The 18,063-nt window shown below is 43.9% G+C and overlaps 1 protein-coding gene across 1 annotated transcript in view; it reads left to right on the top strand.

The window, feature by feature from the left end:
• The window catches only part of LOC120564263 (troponin I, fast skeletal muscle-like), a 22,082-nt gene extending 6,675 nt beyond the window's left edge, over nucleotides 1–15,407 (top strand). The window contains exons 4-7 of the mRNA XM_039809123.1: nucleotides 4,235–4,363; nucleotides 9,911–10,000; nucleotides 11,295–11,468; nucleotides 15,229–15,407. Coding sequence (XP_039665057.1) covers nucleotides 4,235–4,363; nucleotides 9,911–10,000; nucleotides 11,295–11,468; nucleotides 15,229–15,303 — 468 coding nt within the window. The 3' untranslated portion in view covers nucleotides 15,304–15,407. The remainder of the gene's footprint in view (nucleotides 1–4,234; nucleotides 4,364–9,910; nucleotides 10,001–11,294; nucleotides 11,469–15,228) is intronic.
• Nucleotides 15,408–18,063: the final 2,656 nt, after the last annotated feature.

Genomic DNA, 18,063 nt, shown 5'->3' on the forward strand with positions numbered 1-18,063 from the left:
GCTCTTTGGATGCTTTTATGTAGACCTTAGTGGTCCCCTAATACTGTATCTGAAGTCTCTTTTATATAGACCTTAGTGGTCCCCTAATACTGTATCTGAAGTGTCTTTTATATGGACCTTAGTGGTCCCCTAATACTGTATCTGAAGTCTCTTTTATATAGACCTTAGTGGTCCCCTAATATTGTATCTGAAGTCTCTTTTATATAGACCTTAGTGGTCCCCTAATACTGTATCTGAAGTCTCTTTTATATAGACCTTAGTGGTCCCCTAATACTGTATCTGAAGTCTCTTTTATATAGACCTTAGTGGTCCCCTAATACTGTATCTGAAGTCTCAAGGTAGTGGCCCTATACTGTAGAAGTCTCTTTTATAAGATGGGCCCCTAATACTGTATCTGAAGTCTCTTTTATATAGACCTTAGTGGTCCCTAATACTGTATCTGAAGTCTCTTTTATATAGGCCTTAGTGGTCCCCTAATACTGTATCTGAAGTCTCTTTTATATAGACCTTAGTGGTCCCCTAATACTGTATCTGAAGTCTCTTTTATATAGGCCTTAGTGGTCCCCTAATACTGTATCTGAAGTCTCTTTTATATAGACCTTAGTGGTCCCTAATACTGTATCTGAAGTCTCTTTTATATAGGCCTTAGTGGTCCCCTAATACTGTATCTGAAGTATCTTTTATATAGGCCTTAGTGGTCCCCTAATACTGTATCTGAAGTATCTTTTCTGCGCGATGGTGCCGCTGTGTTTTAATGTGCTGGGTGACGTCATTTTCTGCGCCGTGCGCTACATTAAAATCGATGCAACACACCTTACAGAAAGCGTGGAGGTTGTTATGACTAGGGTAAGATCCATGTATATTGTTAAGCCCAACATGTTGAAATGTACAGCAATATTTCGATTTCTTTGCGAGAACATCGCCTTCGCCTGTCGTTTTTAATGGCTCGCTTTCGGGTCCGACTAAGAATTTTCCGCAAAGCTTGCGCAGAGATGAATTGCGCAACTGGGTTGCCAGGTTGAGGGTTACAGGTTGTCAGGTTGACGGTTTTAGGTTGCCAGGTTGAGGGTTTTAGGTTGCCAGGTTGAGGGTTTTAGGTTGCCAGGTTGAGGGTTATAGGTTGCCAGGTTGAGGGTTACAGGTTGCCAGGTTGAGGGTTATAGGTTGCCAGGTTGAGGGTTATAGGTTGCCAGGTTGAGGGTTACAGGTTGCCAGGTTGACGGTTTTAGGTTGTCAGGTTGACGGTTTTAGGTTGCCAGGTTGAGGGTTGTAGGTTGCCAGGTTGAGAGTTACAGGTTGCCAGGTTGAGGGTTACAGGTTGCCAGGTTGAGGGTTACAGGTTGCCAGGTTGCCAGGTTGAGAGTTACAGGTTGCCAGGTTGAGGGTTACAGGTTGCCAGGTTGAGGGTTACAGGTTGCCAGGTTGAGGGTTACAGGTTGCCAGGTTGAGGGTTACAGGTTGCCAGGTTGAGGGTTACAGGTTGCCAGGTTGAGGGTTACAGGTTGCCAGGTTGAGGGTTACAGGTTGCCAGGTTGAGGGTTACAGGTTGCCAGGTTGAGGGTTATAGGTTGCCAGGTTGAGGGTTACAGGTTGCCAGGTTGAGGGTTACAGGTTGCCAGGTTGAGGGTTACAGGTTGCCAGGTTGAGGGTTATAGGTTGCCAGGTTGAGGGTTACAGGTTGCCAGGTTGAGGGTTATAGGTTGCCAGGTTGAGGGTTACAGGTTGCCAGGTTGAGGGTTACAGGTTGCCAGGTTGCCAGGTTGAGGGTTACAGGTTGCCAGGTTGAGGGTTACAGGTTGCCAGGTTGAGGGTTATAGGTTGCCAGGTTGAGGGTTACAGGTTGCCAGGTTGAGGGTTACAGGTTGCCAGGTTGAGGGTTATAGGTTGCCAGGTTGAGGCGACAAACGGGTTGAACATTGTAAATGGTGGATTGTGTGAATAGGATGCATTTTATACAAGATCTGGCAACTGGTCAACATTAGACAAACATATTGGTCTGATTATTGATAAAGGAGTTTGGGACATGCTGCAAATTACGGGAGTTTCCGGGAGAAATAACAAACCGGGAGATAGGGCTAAAAAACGGGAGAAACACGGGAAAAACAGGAGCGCTGGCAGGTGTGCTCATTATGAGTAATGCAAAGTTTGTTAACATTTAAAGTGCTCATATTGTGCTAATCTTCAGGTTCATAATTGTATTTAGAGGTTATATCAGAATAGGTTTACATGGTTTAATTTTCAAAAAACACCATATTTTTGTTGTACTGCACATTGCTGCAGCTCCTCTTTTCACCCTGTGTGTTGAGCTCTCTGTTTTAGCTGCAGAGTAAGACATCTCACTTCTGTTCCATCTTTGTTGGGAGTTGAACATGCTCAGTACCTAGGTAAGGACTACTAGCCAGTCAGAAGCAGAGTATGAGGGCGTGCCCTGACAGTACCTAGGTAAGGACTACTAGCCAGTCAGAAGCAGAGTATGAGGGCGTGCCCTGACAGTACCTAGGTAAGGACTACTAGCCAGTCAGAAGCAGAGTATGAGGGCGTGCCCTGACAGTACCTAGGTAAGGACTACTAGCCAGTCAGAAGCAGAGTATGAGGGCGTGCCCTGACAGTACCTAGGTAAGGACTACTAGCAAAAATATTGCTCGTTAAGATACCGGCAGACAAGCTAATCCAGCACAGATTAGTGCATACAAAGTCTCCAAAATGAAGTATTTGAACCTCATAATTAAGTAAAAAATGAAGGAAAAACTGCTTGTTCTTTCCACTAGGCTGGCTACAGCCCTGTTGGAGCAAAACCTTTACTATGCCGTTGTTTAGGCTGTTCTCGAACTTCACAGCTATAACATGTATCTCTTATGTAAGATATATTTTGCATCACTAGGGACATTTTGGGCTTTTCAATGTTTCAGTTATTTTTGGCTGTGTTAATGCATATGGCATACTTTTCCCTTTTTTTGTGGAAGTGTGTGGACCTCAGCTCCTATAATAAACTGTGTAACCAAAATACAGACACCCAGACCCTTGAGGACACATTTAAATATTCTATTATATCAGGGTTTTAATCTACAGCCATAGCTCCAAAATTGTAGTTTTGACAATTCTCCACTAGAGGGAGCCATTTTCTAATGTTTGGCCTACGGGGCAAATTAATGTTGTTTCCCTGGTTTCCACTCGGGTTATTGCTGCCATATTATTATTATTATTACGTTACATCAATCCTTGAACCTGTACAGTTTTTGGTGAAATTAGCATTAATCTATAACCTGATGTGGTCCTACTCAGATTCTAGTCAGAATAGGAGTCTGATGCTGCTCCGTTGGGCTGTGATTATGGGGCGTGTTTCAACCGAACCAGGAAAGAAAATGCCTCTGCACTCAATTGGATAGACCTACAACCAATCAGAGCAACAGATAGACCTACAACCAATCAAAGCAATAGCTAGACCTACAACCAATCAAAGCAATAGCTAGACCTACAACCAATCAGAGCAACGGATAGACCTACAACCAATCAAAGCAATAGCTAGACCTACAAACAATCAGAGCAACAGACAGACCTACAACCAATCAGAGCAACGGATAGACCTACAACCAACCAGAGCAACAGATAGACCTACAACCAATCAGAGCAACGGATAGACCTGCAACCAATCAGAGCAACGGATAGACCTACAACCAATCAAAGCAAAAGATAGATGTACAACCTATCCGAGCAACAGATAGACCTACAACCAATCAGAGCAACAGATCGACCTACAACCAATCAGAGCAACAGAGTATGTGACGTATGTGGAGCGACGCATAGTTGTCAACAGAACTCAACTGCACGCACGCTGGAAGAAGTAGAAGATGATGAGTGTAAACGATCTTTGCGAATTTAAGGATACACGGAGTACTTATTAACACAATCATCATTTTTGAGAGCAATAGTAAAGGTGAATAGATATACGAAGTTCTCCGTTTAGGATTAGAACTCGACAATACAGCAAACAGATCTTATCGCATTTGTCCATCATCACCAATTTGATTGGTCCGAACAGCTCTGGCTCGAGCATAGTGGCTAGTGAAGCAAATGAACATTTTGTGCAGAAATCATGACCGTGTTCACACGGAGAGAAAACATCCTCCAGATGACCTGAAACCTGAAGAAAAACTGAATGAAACCATTTAATGAAAGGTGTTTTTTATTTATTTTTTTATTCTGTTTACTCTTGATTTCTGGATGTTTCCTGCAGAGTCTGATCCTGTCGATCGGTGCAGGCTGGCTGGAGCAGGAGAAGAAGGACCTGGTCGCGGCCAAGGCGGCCTACATGTCCGAGAACTGTCCCACCCCGTCCATGAGCGGAGACCAGGCCGCACTCATGGTGAGAGACAATGAGCGTTTTAAACTTACTGTATGTGCTTGAATCTCTAAAATACAATAAATACAGAAACAAATAACACATACATACACATATACATACACACACACATACATATATACATACACACATACACACATACACGCATACATACACACACACATACATACATACATACATACATACATACATACACACATACATACACACACACATACATACATATATACATACACACATACATACACACATACGTACACACATACACACACACATACATATATACATACACACATACACACATACATACACACACACATACATACATACATATATACATACACACATACATACACACATACGTACACATAACACACACACATACATACATATATACATACATACATACACACATACGTACACACACATACACACACACATACATACATATATACATAAAAACATACACACATACGTACACACACATACACAAATACACGCATACATACACACACACATACATACATACATACATACATACACACACATACATACATACATACATACATACATACATACATACATATATACATACATACATACATACGTACACACATACACACACACATACATACAGTGCCTTGCGAAAGTATTCGGCCCCCTTGAACTTTTTGACCTTTTGCCACATTTCAGGCCTCAAACATAAAGAAATAAAACTGTAATTTTTTGTGAAGAATCAACAACAAGTGGGACACAATCATGAAGTGGAACGAAATTTCTTTGATATTTCAACCTTTTAAACAAATAAAAAACTGAAATATTGGGCGTGCAAAATTATTCAGCCCCCTTAAGTTAATACTTTGTAGCGCCACCTTTTGCTGCGATAACAGCTGTAAGGCGTTTGGGGTATGTCTCTCTATCAGTTTTGCACATCGAGAGACTGACATTTTTGCCCATTCCTCCTTGCAAAACAGCTCGAGCTCAGTGAGGTTGGATGGAGCGCGTTTGTGAACAGCAGTTTTCAGTTCTTTCCACAGATTCTCGATTGGATTCAGGTCCGGACTTTGACTTGGCCATTCTAACACCTGGATATGTTTATTTGTGAACCATTCCATTGTAGATTTTGCTTTATGTTTTGGATCATTGTCTTGTTGGAAGCAAATCTCCATCCCAGTCTCAGGTCTTTTGCAGACTCCATCAGGTTTTCTTCCAGAATGGTCCTGTATTTGGCTCCATCCATCTTCCCATCAATTTTAACCATCTTCCCTGTCCCTGCTGAAGAAAAGCAGGCCCAAACCATGATGCTGCCACCACCATGTTTGACAGTGGGGATGGTGTGTTCAGGGTGATGAGCTGTGTTGCTTTTGCGCCAAACAACGTTTTAGCATTTTTGCTTGTTGCCAAAAGTTCGATTTTGGTTTCATCTGACCACAGCACCTTCTTCCACATGTTTGGTGTGTCTCCCAGGTGGCTTTTGGCAAACTTTAAACGCACTTTTAATGGATATCTTTAAGAAATGGCTTTCTTCTTGCCACTCTTCCATAAAGGCCAGATTTGTGCAGTATACAACTGATTGTTGTCCTATGGACAGAGTCTCCCACCTCAGCTGTAGATCTCTGCAGTTCATCCAGAGTGATCATGGGCCTCTTGGCTGCATCTCTGATCAGTCTTCTCCTTGTATGAGCTGAAAGTTTAGAGGGATGGCCGTGGTTCGTAGATTTGTAGTGGTCTGACACTCCTTCCATTTCAATATTATCGCTTGCACAGTGCTCCTTGGGATGTTTAAAACTTGGGAAATCTTTTTGTATTCAAATCCGGCTTTAAACTTCTCCACAACAGTTATCTCGGCCTGCCTGGTGTGTTCCTTGTTCTTCATGATGCTCTCTGCGCTTTTACACGGACCTCTGAGACTATCACAGAGCAGGTGCATTTATACCGGAGACTTGATTACACACAGCTGGATTCTATTTATCATCATTAGTCATTTAGGTCAACATTGGATCATTCAGAGATCCTCACTGAACTTCTGGAGAGAGTTTGCTGCACTGAAAGTAAAGGGGCTGAATAATTTTGCACTCCACTTTTTCAGTTTTTATTTTGTAAAAAGTTTGAAATAGCCAATGAATTTCGTTCCACTTCATAATTGGGACCCAACTTGTTGTTGATTCTTCACAAAAAATTACAGTTTTATATCTTTATGTTTGAGGCCTGAAATGTGGCAAAAGGTTGAAACGTTCAAGGGGGCCGAATACTTTCGCAAGGCACTGTACATATATACATACATACATACACACATACGTACACACACATACACACACACACATACATACATATATACATAAAAACATACACACATACGTACACACACATACACAAATACACGCATACATACACACACACATACATACATACATACATACATACACACACATACATACATATATACATACATACATACATACGTACACACATACGTACACACACATACACACATACACGCATACATACATACATACATACATACATACAAACACATTTTAACCATTTATTTATGTCCACATGAAGAAAATGGTACAGGGACACAAATATTACGGATGCAGTACAATACATATGCAAAGTCATGGACCAGTGGCACGCAGCAGCTCTTCACAATATCACTTAATAAGCACAATACTCAGTTCTTAAGGGTATAAGTAGCACAATACTCTCCGCCATATGTGGCAGCTGCCAATAAAACTTATACTTATATCTTACTACCAACCTGTGTGTGTATCCTAGGCTACCGAATATGAAAACGAGTAGTCTGCACACGAATAGGTCCTTTTTTTAGGATTATGTTTAGCATTTTAGGCCTTTATTTTTATTGGACAGCTGAAGACATGAAGGGGGGGAGAGCGAGAAAGAGAGAGAGGGGGAATGACATGCAGCAAAGGGCCGCAGGCCGGAGTTGAACCGGGGCCTGCTGGGTCGAGGAGTAAACCACTAAATGTGGGCGCGCGCTCTACCCGGTGAGCTACCCAGGCACCATATATTTTGTTATGTACAGCTTTATACTACTAGCCTGACAAGCCAGACGCACATCAAGATGTTGGGTCTGGGAACTCCCCATTGGTCAGAGCTCAATCCGAGGGGCGGGATAAACGGTTGTCTTTCAAATTCCCTCTGCGTGCAATAGGATAGCGCTACAACCAATCAGAGCAACGCTGGTTGACAGATTCAACTTTTGCCGTATCCGGTCGGCAAAACTCCAAACACATCTTCCTTTATTTAAGAATGATTTCTGTTACGTGGGGGAACAGAACAGACTCAAAGGCAGAGCTCACAACATAAAGGGTTTATCAATGATTTGGGGAAAAGGGGGAGTGGGGAGGCAGACGCCAGGAATGGGGGAAGCAGCTGAGGGGAAGGGTAGAGAAACTGGAGGGTGGATATACTCAGGGGAGCCGCGGGAGAGGCACTGGGGCTGGAGACCAGAGGAGGTGAGGAGAGGCTGGAGCAGGGTGCCGGGGGAGGAGGTCCGTGAGGTGAAGCCAGCTGACTGGAGACAATTAGTCGGAGATGGAGATGTTAACTGAGGAAGGAGACACAGAGGGTGAGTGAGCGTTTAGGCAGCAGATAAGAAAATCACATGGGCTTCAGAAAGAATGTGTTAGCTTTGAGTTTCATCAGGGTGACTGCAGGCCCGGCCCTGGACTTTTGGGGGCCCCTTAGCAGGATTTGGTTTGGGGGTTGGGTCTCTCCACATTGTAACATGTTGCCACTGCACTTGGCACTTAACCAACTTGTGTATTTTAAATATTAGTTTAAGCACTCATAATGTACAAATACACATTTAAAAGACTAAAGCCTGGTTCACACGGGACGATTTTAAAATTGTCGGCCGATTTTCCAATCCTGAGAGACCCCACACACGGTGATAAAAAAATCACGGGTCTAACAGTTTTGGTCGTCAGTGTGCGGTGCGCAGCACACGGCAAAATCAACACATCACACACGAACCGATTTGACTCCCGAGCATTCCCAGGTCAGACGGGAAATCTCGCAAAATCCCTCGAGATCAAACGTGACTTCAGAGTAAACAATCATTGCGGACGAAGAGGATGCAGTGGCGATAGTTTGTAGTGTGTTTTTAACCGAAAAGAAACGTTATCAAAAGAAAAGGCGATGGTCAAAGAAGACAACGCAAGCATGGACTATACTCGATAGCTACATCATGATATGGAGGCGATTTGTTTTTGTCGTTAGGTATTACAAAGATTAATACACGTTCATATATTCGTTTCCATGTACTCTGGTGGACTGCAGTTGTGGATGTAGTTATGCCCATCGACTTTATTGTATGCCACAGTCCACAGGCTGCGTGCTCGTTTGTCCCCGGGGGGGGGGACACCACACACGAGGAGAAATCGGGCCAAATAAATACAACATGTTGGATATCCCCGATTTGAGATCGGAGCGGTCCCGACATCCTTCCGATCAGACGAGAGGAGTCTTAACACACCACACATGGCAGGAATATCTGATCAGATTATTTTTACGATAATCGGAGCATCCTTAAGATTGTCGGGAGGGGTGAATCGGGGCTAAAATCGGCCTAATTATCCTGCCATCTGAACCAGGCTTAATGTGAGACCTATTAGCAGCAACACTATATTTAAATAGACCGGCTCTGTTATGAGCTCTATTGTGGGACATTTCAAGCGCTCTTGGGGGCCCCTCTGGTAGCCACGGGGCCCTAAGCAGACGCTTAGTTCGCTTATGGGTCGGGCCGGCTCTGGGTGACTGGAGCAACGATCAAGCTGAGATGGTCTGTTGAGCCGGGGTGGAAATACTGGTCTTGATTGTAGATGAGAGGCAGGTGTGCGCGGTGGGAGACGGTGATGATGATGGGATGGTAACCAGGTGCGCTCAATCAGCTGGCAGCAGCAGTGGGAGGGGGAGAGCAGAGTAGGCACAGAGAGAGAGAGAGGGGCAGGCAAACAGGAAAACACAGGGGGAGAGAAAACCAACCGAGAAACAAACCAGAGAATAGTAAACAAAACAGAAAACTCACAGCCAGCCGACCCAAGCCATCACAGATTTCAGCGCCGTTCTTTGTTCTTTTCACAAAGAAAATCTGAACTCCAAGTCTTCCAGAAGGCCGCTGTTCCCAGCAGCTGCAGCCATAAGCCCCGCCCACCGGCTCTATACACGATGTGATTGGCCTGACCAGTGTTTGGTTTTTCCAGCTCGCAAGCCAACAGAGAGTCCCTAGACGCCCCCTGGCTGCAAATTACATTTGCTGCCACTAGGGTGCGTCTAGATTTCTAGGCTAATGTTTACTACTATCCCTGCATAGATGTGATGTGATTTCTATCTTTGTTGTACGGTTAAACTCTTTGTAAAACATGAACAAAAATGAATGCCAGAGAACTTTCTTTTACTATCCAGCTTGAAAATCGGGTCAGTACGGAAAAAGAACATAAATAAACTACTTTGAAGTAGATTTCATATGGGGAAAGTGTGTCCAAACAGTCAGTGAGTAAGCATCCTGTCTGTTCGTGTCTTTAGGAAGCCTGCAAGAAGCTGCACGCCCTCCTCGACAAAGTGGATGAAGAGAGGTACGACCTGGAGTCCAAAGTGGGCAAAGCTGATAAAGAGGTACGCGTCTTCCTGCTGTTTGAGCTTTAATCTACACGTGAGTGTCACTATGGCGAACAAACGCAGCACGGTGGCCCAATGGTTAGCACTGTGGCAAGAAGGTACCGGGTTGGAACCCTGTCTGCGTGGCTTTTCTTTTCTAAGGCTACGTTCACACCGCAAGTCTTAATGTCTAATTCTGATTTTTTGATCAGATCCGATTTTTTTATGTGGCTGTTCACGTTACCTTTTAAAATGTGGCCTATATCAGATTTCAGTGTGAACTGTTTGCGGTTTTGAAATGACCCGCATGCGCAAAAGAACACTAACAATGACATCAGACGCAGCACGCTGTTGCACTAAAGTTAGGGAGGTTATGACGGAAGTCAGCATTTACGCTTTTATTTCAAAACGATTGTGTAATGGCAGCCATAGCATTAACAGCAGGTGCTGAGGAGGAGAAGAATGAAGAGAAAGAGACAAATTGGCTATTTTGGCCTTTTGCGGAGTTATGGCTGCAAATTCACTCCAGAGGTCTGAGTGACCGGATGACCGATTTGCACGTCAGGACCGCTACGGGCCTCTACTAGAGTTTCCTCCGGCTTCGCCCTCGCACGCGCTCACACTCCACCTCCCCGACAGTGCGGGCGAGACGGGCCGGTGGTGCGCCCGACCCCGAGGGACCGGGATCCCACATCAGCCGGTGCGCGCCGTCCCTCACTTTCATTGCGCCACGGGGCGACCCTCTGACTCGCGAGCGCGTTAAACTCCTTTGTCCGTGTTTCAAGACGGGTCGGGTGGGTTGCCGTCATCGCCTGTTTATGTGAGCCGATCCCCGCCCTGGCGACGCGGTTGGGGCACACGGAGGACAGTCCGCCCAGGTTGACAGCTGCACCGGGAGCAGGCGGCCACGGCCCTCCCCGCGGGGAGAGAGGGCGAAGCGAGGGTTATTGAGGTAAAAGTCGCTTCAAATCCGCCTCGGTTGTTGACACTGCGGCCGGATTGAAAAAAATCTGATCTGGGTCGGATTCAGGACCACATGTGGAAGTGGCCTGAATCTGATTTGAAAAAATCAGATCTGGGCTAGATTTGAGTGTTCACACTACTTCTGAAGAAGCCTGACCTGGTCACTTGACCCCCAAAAAATCGGATTTGGGCCACTTTTGCCTGCAGTCTGAACGTAGCCTAAGTGCATCACCCAGGTTTTTTTTTACTTTTTTGTTTTTGTATGCAAATACCCTTAAAAGGACAAGTCAAGAAGATATCTACATGCCCTTAGACATCAGAGGGTTAACATAGCAACTTATCCTCTTAGATCCAAGACCTGAAGATCAAAGTGGTGGATCTGGCCGGAGTGAAGAAACCTGCCCTGAAGAGAGTGCGTCTGTCGGCCGACGCCATGCTGAAGGCTCTGCTGGGCTCCAAACACACGGTCAACATGGACCTCAGGGCCAACCTGAAGCAGGTCAAGAAGGAGGTCAAAGAGGAGGTGAGGCACGCTTACCTACGTCTTGACTTTAAATCAGATTTGACTTTATTGTCATTGTTAAGTATAGAAGGGTTTCCCCCAGTGGCTTGCAATCCACTGTGAATTATTTTAATCTATTTTTAAGACGTTTTTTAAACTACAGTTAGCCTACAGAGGGGCAGCTCGGTTGGAAACTTAGACGTAATCAAATTTTCAAATCTCCAGTTAGCTTTTAGCACTGACTTAATGTAGGGCCCTATGGAATCTGCCTTAGAGCTTTTTTAAATTCTCAATTTCGCGATTCCGTCCATGATTCTGTTATCACGAAACTACATGGACCTTTTTCACTGCAGACATTTTGACTTGTCATAATAGGAAAAGCACAGCTGAAATTGATAACCTTAACGATGGTTCAATTCCATCAAGTGTCCCAGTAAGTTATTTTTCAGTGAGTCAGCATGCACAATACCAGGACCTCTCCTAAGTGGAATGGAGCCATCAGTAATGGTTTAATACCAGGGTCTCTCCTAAGTGGAATGGAGCCATCATTAATGGTTTAATACCAGGACCTCTCCTAAGTGGAATGCAGCCATCAGTAATGGTTTAATACCAGGACCTCTCCTAAGTGGAATGCAGCCATCATTAATGGTTTAATACCAGGGTCTCTCCTAAGTGGAATGCAGCCATCAGTAATGGTTTAATACCAGGACCTCTCCTAAGTGGAATGCAGCCATCATTAATGGTTTAATACCAGGACCTCTCCTAAGTGGAATGCAGCCATCAGTAATGGTTTAATACCAGGGCCTCTCCTAAGTGGAATTCAGCCATCAGTAATGGTTTAATACCAGGGCCTCTCCTAAGTGGAATGCAGCCATCATTAATGGTTTAATACCAGGGCCTCTCCTAAGTGGAATGCAGCCATCAGTAATGGTTTAATACCAGGGCCTCTCCTAAGTGGAATTCAGCCATCAGTAATGGTTTAATACCAGGGCCTCTCCTAAGTGGAATGCAGCCATCAGTAATGGTTTAATACCAGGACCTCTCCTAAGTGGAATGCAGCCATCATTAATGGTTTAATACCAGGGTCTCTCCTAAGTGGAATGCAGCCATCAGTAATGGTTTAATACCAGGGCCTCTCCTAAGTGGAATTCAGCCATCAGTAATGGTTTAATACCAGGGCTCTCCCTAAGTGGAATGCAGCCATCAGTAATGGTTTAATACCAGGACCTCTCTAAGTGGAATGCAGCCATCATTAATGGTTTAATACCAGGGCCTCTCCTAAGTGGAATGCAGCCATCAGTAATGGTTTAATACCAGGGCCTCTCCTAAGTGGAATTCAGCCATCAGTAATGGTTTAATACCAGGGGCCTCTCCTAAGTGGAATGCAGCCATCATCAGTAATGGTTTAATACCAGGGTCTCTCTTAAGTGGAATGCCGCCATCAGTAATGGTTTAATACCGGGGCCTCTCCTAAGTGGAATTCAGCCATCAGTAATGGTTTAATACCAGGGCCTCTCCTAAGTGGAATGCAGCCATCAGTAATGGTTTAATACCAGGGTCTCTCCTAAGTGGAATTCAGCCATCAGTAATGGTTTAATACCAGGGTCTCTCCTAAGTGGAATGCAGCCATCAGTAATGGTTTAATACCAGGGCCTCTCCTAAGTGGAATTCAGCCATCAGTAATGGTTTAATACCAGGGCCTCTCCTAAGTGGAATTCAGCCATCAGTAATGGTTTAATACCAGGGTCTCTCCTAAGTGGAATGCAGCCATCAGTAATGGTTTAATACCAGGACCTCTCCTAAGTGGAATGCAGCCATCAGTAATGGTTTAATACCAGGGCCTCTCCTAAGTGGAATGCAGCCATCAGTAATGGTTTTGAATACACCTGTGCTTTTCCTACTATGACATGTCAACATCTCGTCAGTCTGGGATTGACCCTCGTTGAAAAAAAGACACTTGCCACCGGGCTAAACAACTTTTCTGGGGGAAACCCTGAAGTACATACAACGAAATTAAAAATGCTGCAAACATAAAAACACACACATTATACTAAGAACATGATCAGAGAATGTAAAACTAGAGTAAATAAAATATTGAAATAATTGACTCGCATTGCACATTATATAAATTAACTCAATATATTAACGCCAGCGTCTTTTTCTACTTCAGTGGAATTTTCATGTATCTGTACATTACTGGAAACTTTTACTTTTTTTCTACTCCACTACATTTCCCCTAAGCATCTTCGTTACTCGTTACTACAAAATAAAAGCAGAAGAAATTTCATTGGCTACATTGAATGCGTAACGTATGCGGACAGTTAGCGGAGCGTATGTGCCGCGGAATATATCTTTTAACCGGCTACACCTGCAGCGCCACACACGGCGTAGGATTGTGTGAGTCACAGGCGAGACGGAGAGCTTTTGCTTTGGGATTGTTGTCGTTTCTTCAGTTTTTTGGAGCTGGGACAGCGCTGTGAAACGTCAATCTACTGGCAGCTGTTATCAGAGGACGCAGGGGAGGGAAAGGGGAAATAAAAACAGAAACTATCAAAACCAAACCAAACCAAGCCAATACGTTCATTCACAGTCATTAAGTCATTTCCTGTATATCGGTTGTTTAATTTAAAAGAAATATAGACACTTTATGATCCATTTTTTTTGTAAAAGTGCCGCGAATATCTCAAGTAAAAAAAATGAATAGAAGACTGTCCTATTTTTATGCTTGCGGAGCATAAGCACCACTACTGTTGCGGAAAATCTCTTTGGTGTTCGGTGATAAAACTGGAAATTTGTCTGACACACTGGAGTTATCTTAAGTTATTTTCTTTATTCTTCTTGCAAGTAGAGGATTCAACAGAATGACAAGGCAATCTGAGAAAGTGTGTCAGAGACAAAGGATTTCACAGAGTTTAGGGTGACCATGCAGAGGGAGGGACTGTACTCCTTGTCGACTCAGTAATTCTGGTCTTGCTGATTCTGCTCCTTTTACCGCTGAGTCTGCACCGTTTCAGAAAAGACTGCCTCAAGCTATTGAAGTTGGCCCTCTGCCAGGTACTGCTTAGTGCTGAGCAGCACGAGAGAGTAGCCTCAGTGCTACGGAGGCAGAAGAAGCTAGGATTGCCTTTTAAGATATTAGAGCACTTATAATGGAGCCCTATAACTGATATATTATAATATCAGATAGGAAACATCGTATAGTATAAAAATAAATACATATAAAGTCATGAAAATATAAAAACCATACAGCAATGGATAATATATGAAAGAAAAACCACACATCAGTATGACAGATAAAAACCTTCCACGACACTATGTGCTGCTCACTGCCCGGTGTCGCCAGTTTCATAGATTATAGTGGAAGCGTAGTTTTGGAACGTCCGCTCCGCATACGTTAGGCGTGCAATGTAACCAGCCCGTTAAAGCAGGTTTGGCGAATCGTTGCTACTAGATTGCAGGTTACACGGTCCATTCCAGTTGGTGACGTAACGCCAGTTTGTTGCCAAGTGCCAAAACCATAGGCCACAACTAAAGAAGAACAAGCAAACTTTTCTATCTTTAATGTCTTTGAATTAGATGTTTAAGAATGTGTGGAAACCCTGAATATTTTACTCAAGTTATATCCTAAAAGGTGACTTTAACTTCTACCAAAGTAATTTTTTTTCGTCAGATACTTGTACTTTTACTCAAGTATTGCGTTGAAGTTCTTTATACGAGACTTCTTAAGTTGATGTTTGGACACGAGAGCGGCATCACTGTGTTGAATCTGTTCACCCTGCAGACGGTAGATGCTGGCGACTGGCGTAAGAACGTCGAGGACAAAGCCGACAGGAAGAAGATGTTCGAGACAACCTAAAGACTTGACCTCCGCTCCTGTAGTTGCTCTTTGGCTGGCACTTTTTATGTTAATTTTTGAATTGAACTGAAATAACTTTTGTTTCATTAAATCTGCAACTTTCAGCTTCGCTGTGTGATTGTACTTTTGTAAAGCGAGCGTTTTAGAGGAGAAATGGCTTTTAAATTACACAGTTCGCTCTCGAATATCAGGCTACGTTTACATCGCTATGTTTTGGTTTTTTAAGCGGAGTTTTGAGCCAAAAGTTATATCCGTGCACACAAGTGTTTTTAGCTCCACTAGAAGAACTAATCTCTGTTCAAACTAACACGCCCAAACCAAAATATCTCATCAACATTCTGGTATACTGGACATAAACAGGAGGCAGCGTGGAGACTCCGCTCCCTGCTGGTAGTTGCCGTGGTATCGTTAGTAACTTTAGTCTCAGAGAACAAAACGTTGTGACCGATAAGACCCAATCAGGAGGAGAAACGTAGGCGTCAGTGTCGGTGTGGCCAAAAGTCTCTGTTTGCGGCCGTTGAGACTGCAACACAACCCTGCAGATTACCAACCAGAACGGGTCAGAAGTGTTTCCAAATGTCTCCGGTTTAGGGGCTTGGAAACACCAGAGCAGGGGGAATGGGGTGGGTGATGATGGCGCAGTGGATATGACCCATGCCTTGGGCGTGAGAGATCCGGGTTCGATTCTCACTGCGATACATCAACCAATGTGTCCCCTGAGCAAGACACTTAAGCCCTAGTTGCTCCAGTGCAACCTCTGATATATAGCACTTGTAAGTCGCTTTGGATAAAAGCGTCAGCTAAATGACATGTAATGGAATGAGAGGTGGAAACGCCAGAGCAGGGGGAATGAGAGGTGGAAACGCCAGAGCATGGGGAATGAGAGGTGTAAACGTAGCAGAAGATATTCGTTTTTTAAACCAAAACGTAGCGATGTAAAAAATGTAGCCTCAGACTTTTATTGTGTAAGGTGACTCTCTGTTTCCTTCTGTGCTGAAGTTCACTTTTGACAACTTTCTGCTTCGTAGTGTTTTTGTAGAAAACTTTTCCTACTTCTGCTCGTCGTAAAGTGTTCTGTCTTTCACTCAGTGACGCACAACGCTGCAGACGGAGCTCATGACACACCTTGATCAAATTTGAATGGTCTCAACGTCCATGAGATCGTCATTTAGCTTGTTCTCCTGTGTTTGCTTTGGTCAACTTAAAATAAAATTGGCCCTGAAACAGAATTAAAGCCAGTTTTTTCTTTTTTTTTTTTTTTACGTTCAGAGACTTAGGTCGCTTTCACACCTGGAGGTCAGTGGACTCGGTGCGATTCGGGGGGTAAAGTTGTAACACTGCTACATTTTTCATTTGGTTGGGTTTGCGTTCACACTGCACTTTGTGAACAAACGCTGTGAACACAGGTCACATGATCGAGACCGCCACTTGTTTATTGGACAGAATATGTGAACCTTGCCGACACTCCTGCTTTCAGAAATAATGGAGCAACACCACATTTATAACGGTTTCCTGGTTCTGCTTTAGTGTTTCTAATATTTTAGAAGAAGGCTGACAGACAGCGAGCGAAGAAGAGATGATGATGTCACACAGACTGATGATGTCACACAGATGACCTGCGATGTGGTCTCAGAACAGCTTACGGATCTAAAAGTTGTCGCCTCTTAAATCATATATTAGTCTGTAAACTTTGTGCAAGGTTGAAGCTGCAGGCTAGTAAATGTTATTGGTTCACTTCCTGTATTTGGGTTAGCATTCTCACCTGAAGTGAACCGAACTCTAGTTCACTTGGAAACAAACAGAAACCCCCATTTTCAAGCGGACCAGAGGTTTTTTGATAGGCACCAGAGTTTAGATGAGCTTTCACACCGCCCCAAACCACCCGGACTATCCGACCAAACACATTCTCACTCCCATCGCATAAAATACGGATGCTTGGTCATGTGCCTTTGGTTATTGACGCTAAAAGTCTCCTTTAGTGTCATATCCAAACGCACTGGGTCAGCACTGTTGGTATTGGCGTCACTTTTACGCTATGAGAATTAGGTTAAAGGTGGGCTGGTTCAGTTACGTATTGCTTAGGTAAAGAAGAACGGGACAGTTGGGTTTAGGTAAAGAAGAACGGGAAGTCAGTTGGGTTTATAGGTAAGAAGAAGAACGGGACAGTTGGGTTTAGGAAAAGAAAACGGGACAGTTGGGTTTAGGTAAAGAAGAACAGGACAGTTGGGTTTAGGTAAAGAAGAACAGGACAGTTGGGTTTAGGAAAAGAAGAACGGGACAGTTGGGTTTAGGTAAAGAAGAACGGGACAGTTGGGTTTAGATAAAGAAGAACGGGACAGTTGGGTTTAGAGAAAAGAAAAACAGGACAGTTGGGTTTTAGGAAAAGAAGAACGGGACAGTTGGGTTTAGGTAAAGAAGAACAGGACAGTCGGGTTTAGGTAAAGAAGAACGGGACAGTTGGGTTTAGGAATAAAGAAGAACGGGACAGTTGGGTTTAGGTAAAGAAAAACGGGACAGTTGGGTTTAGGAAAAAAGAACGGACAGTTGGGTTTAAGAATAAAGAAGAACGGGACAGTTGGGTTTAGGAAAAGAAGAACGGGACAGTTGGGTTTAGGTAAAGAAGAACGGGACAGTTGGGTTTAGATAAAGAAGAACGGGACAGTTGGGTTTAGGTAAAGAAGAACGGGACAGTTGGGTTTAGGAAAAGAAGAACGGGACAGTTGGGTTTAGGTAAAGAAGAACGGGACGGTTGGGTTTAGG

This window comes from Perca fluviatilis, chromosome 8 (assembly GCF_010015445.1).
Source record: "Perca fluviatilis chromosome 8, GENO_Pfluv_1.0, whole genome shotgun sequence".
Taxonomy (NCBI): domain Eukaryota; kingdom Metazoa; phylum Chordata; class Actinopteri; order Perciformes; family Percidae; genus Perca; species Perca fluviatilis.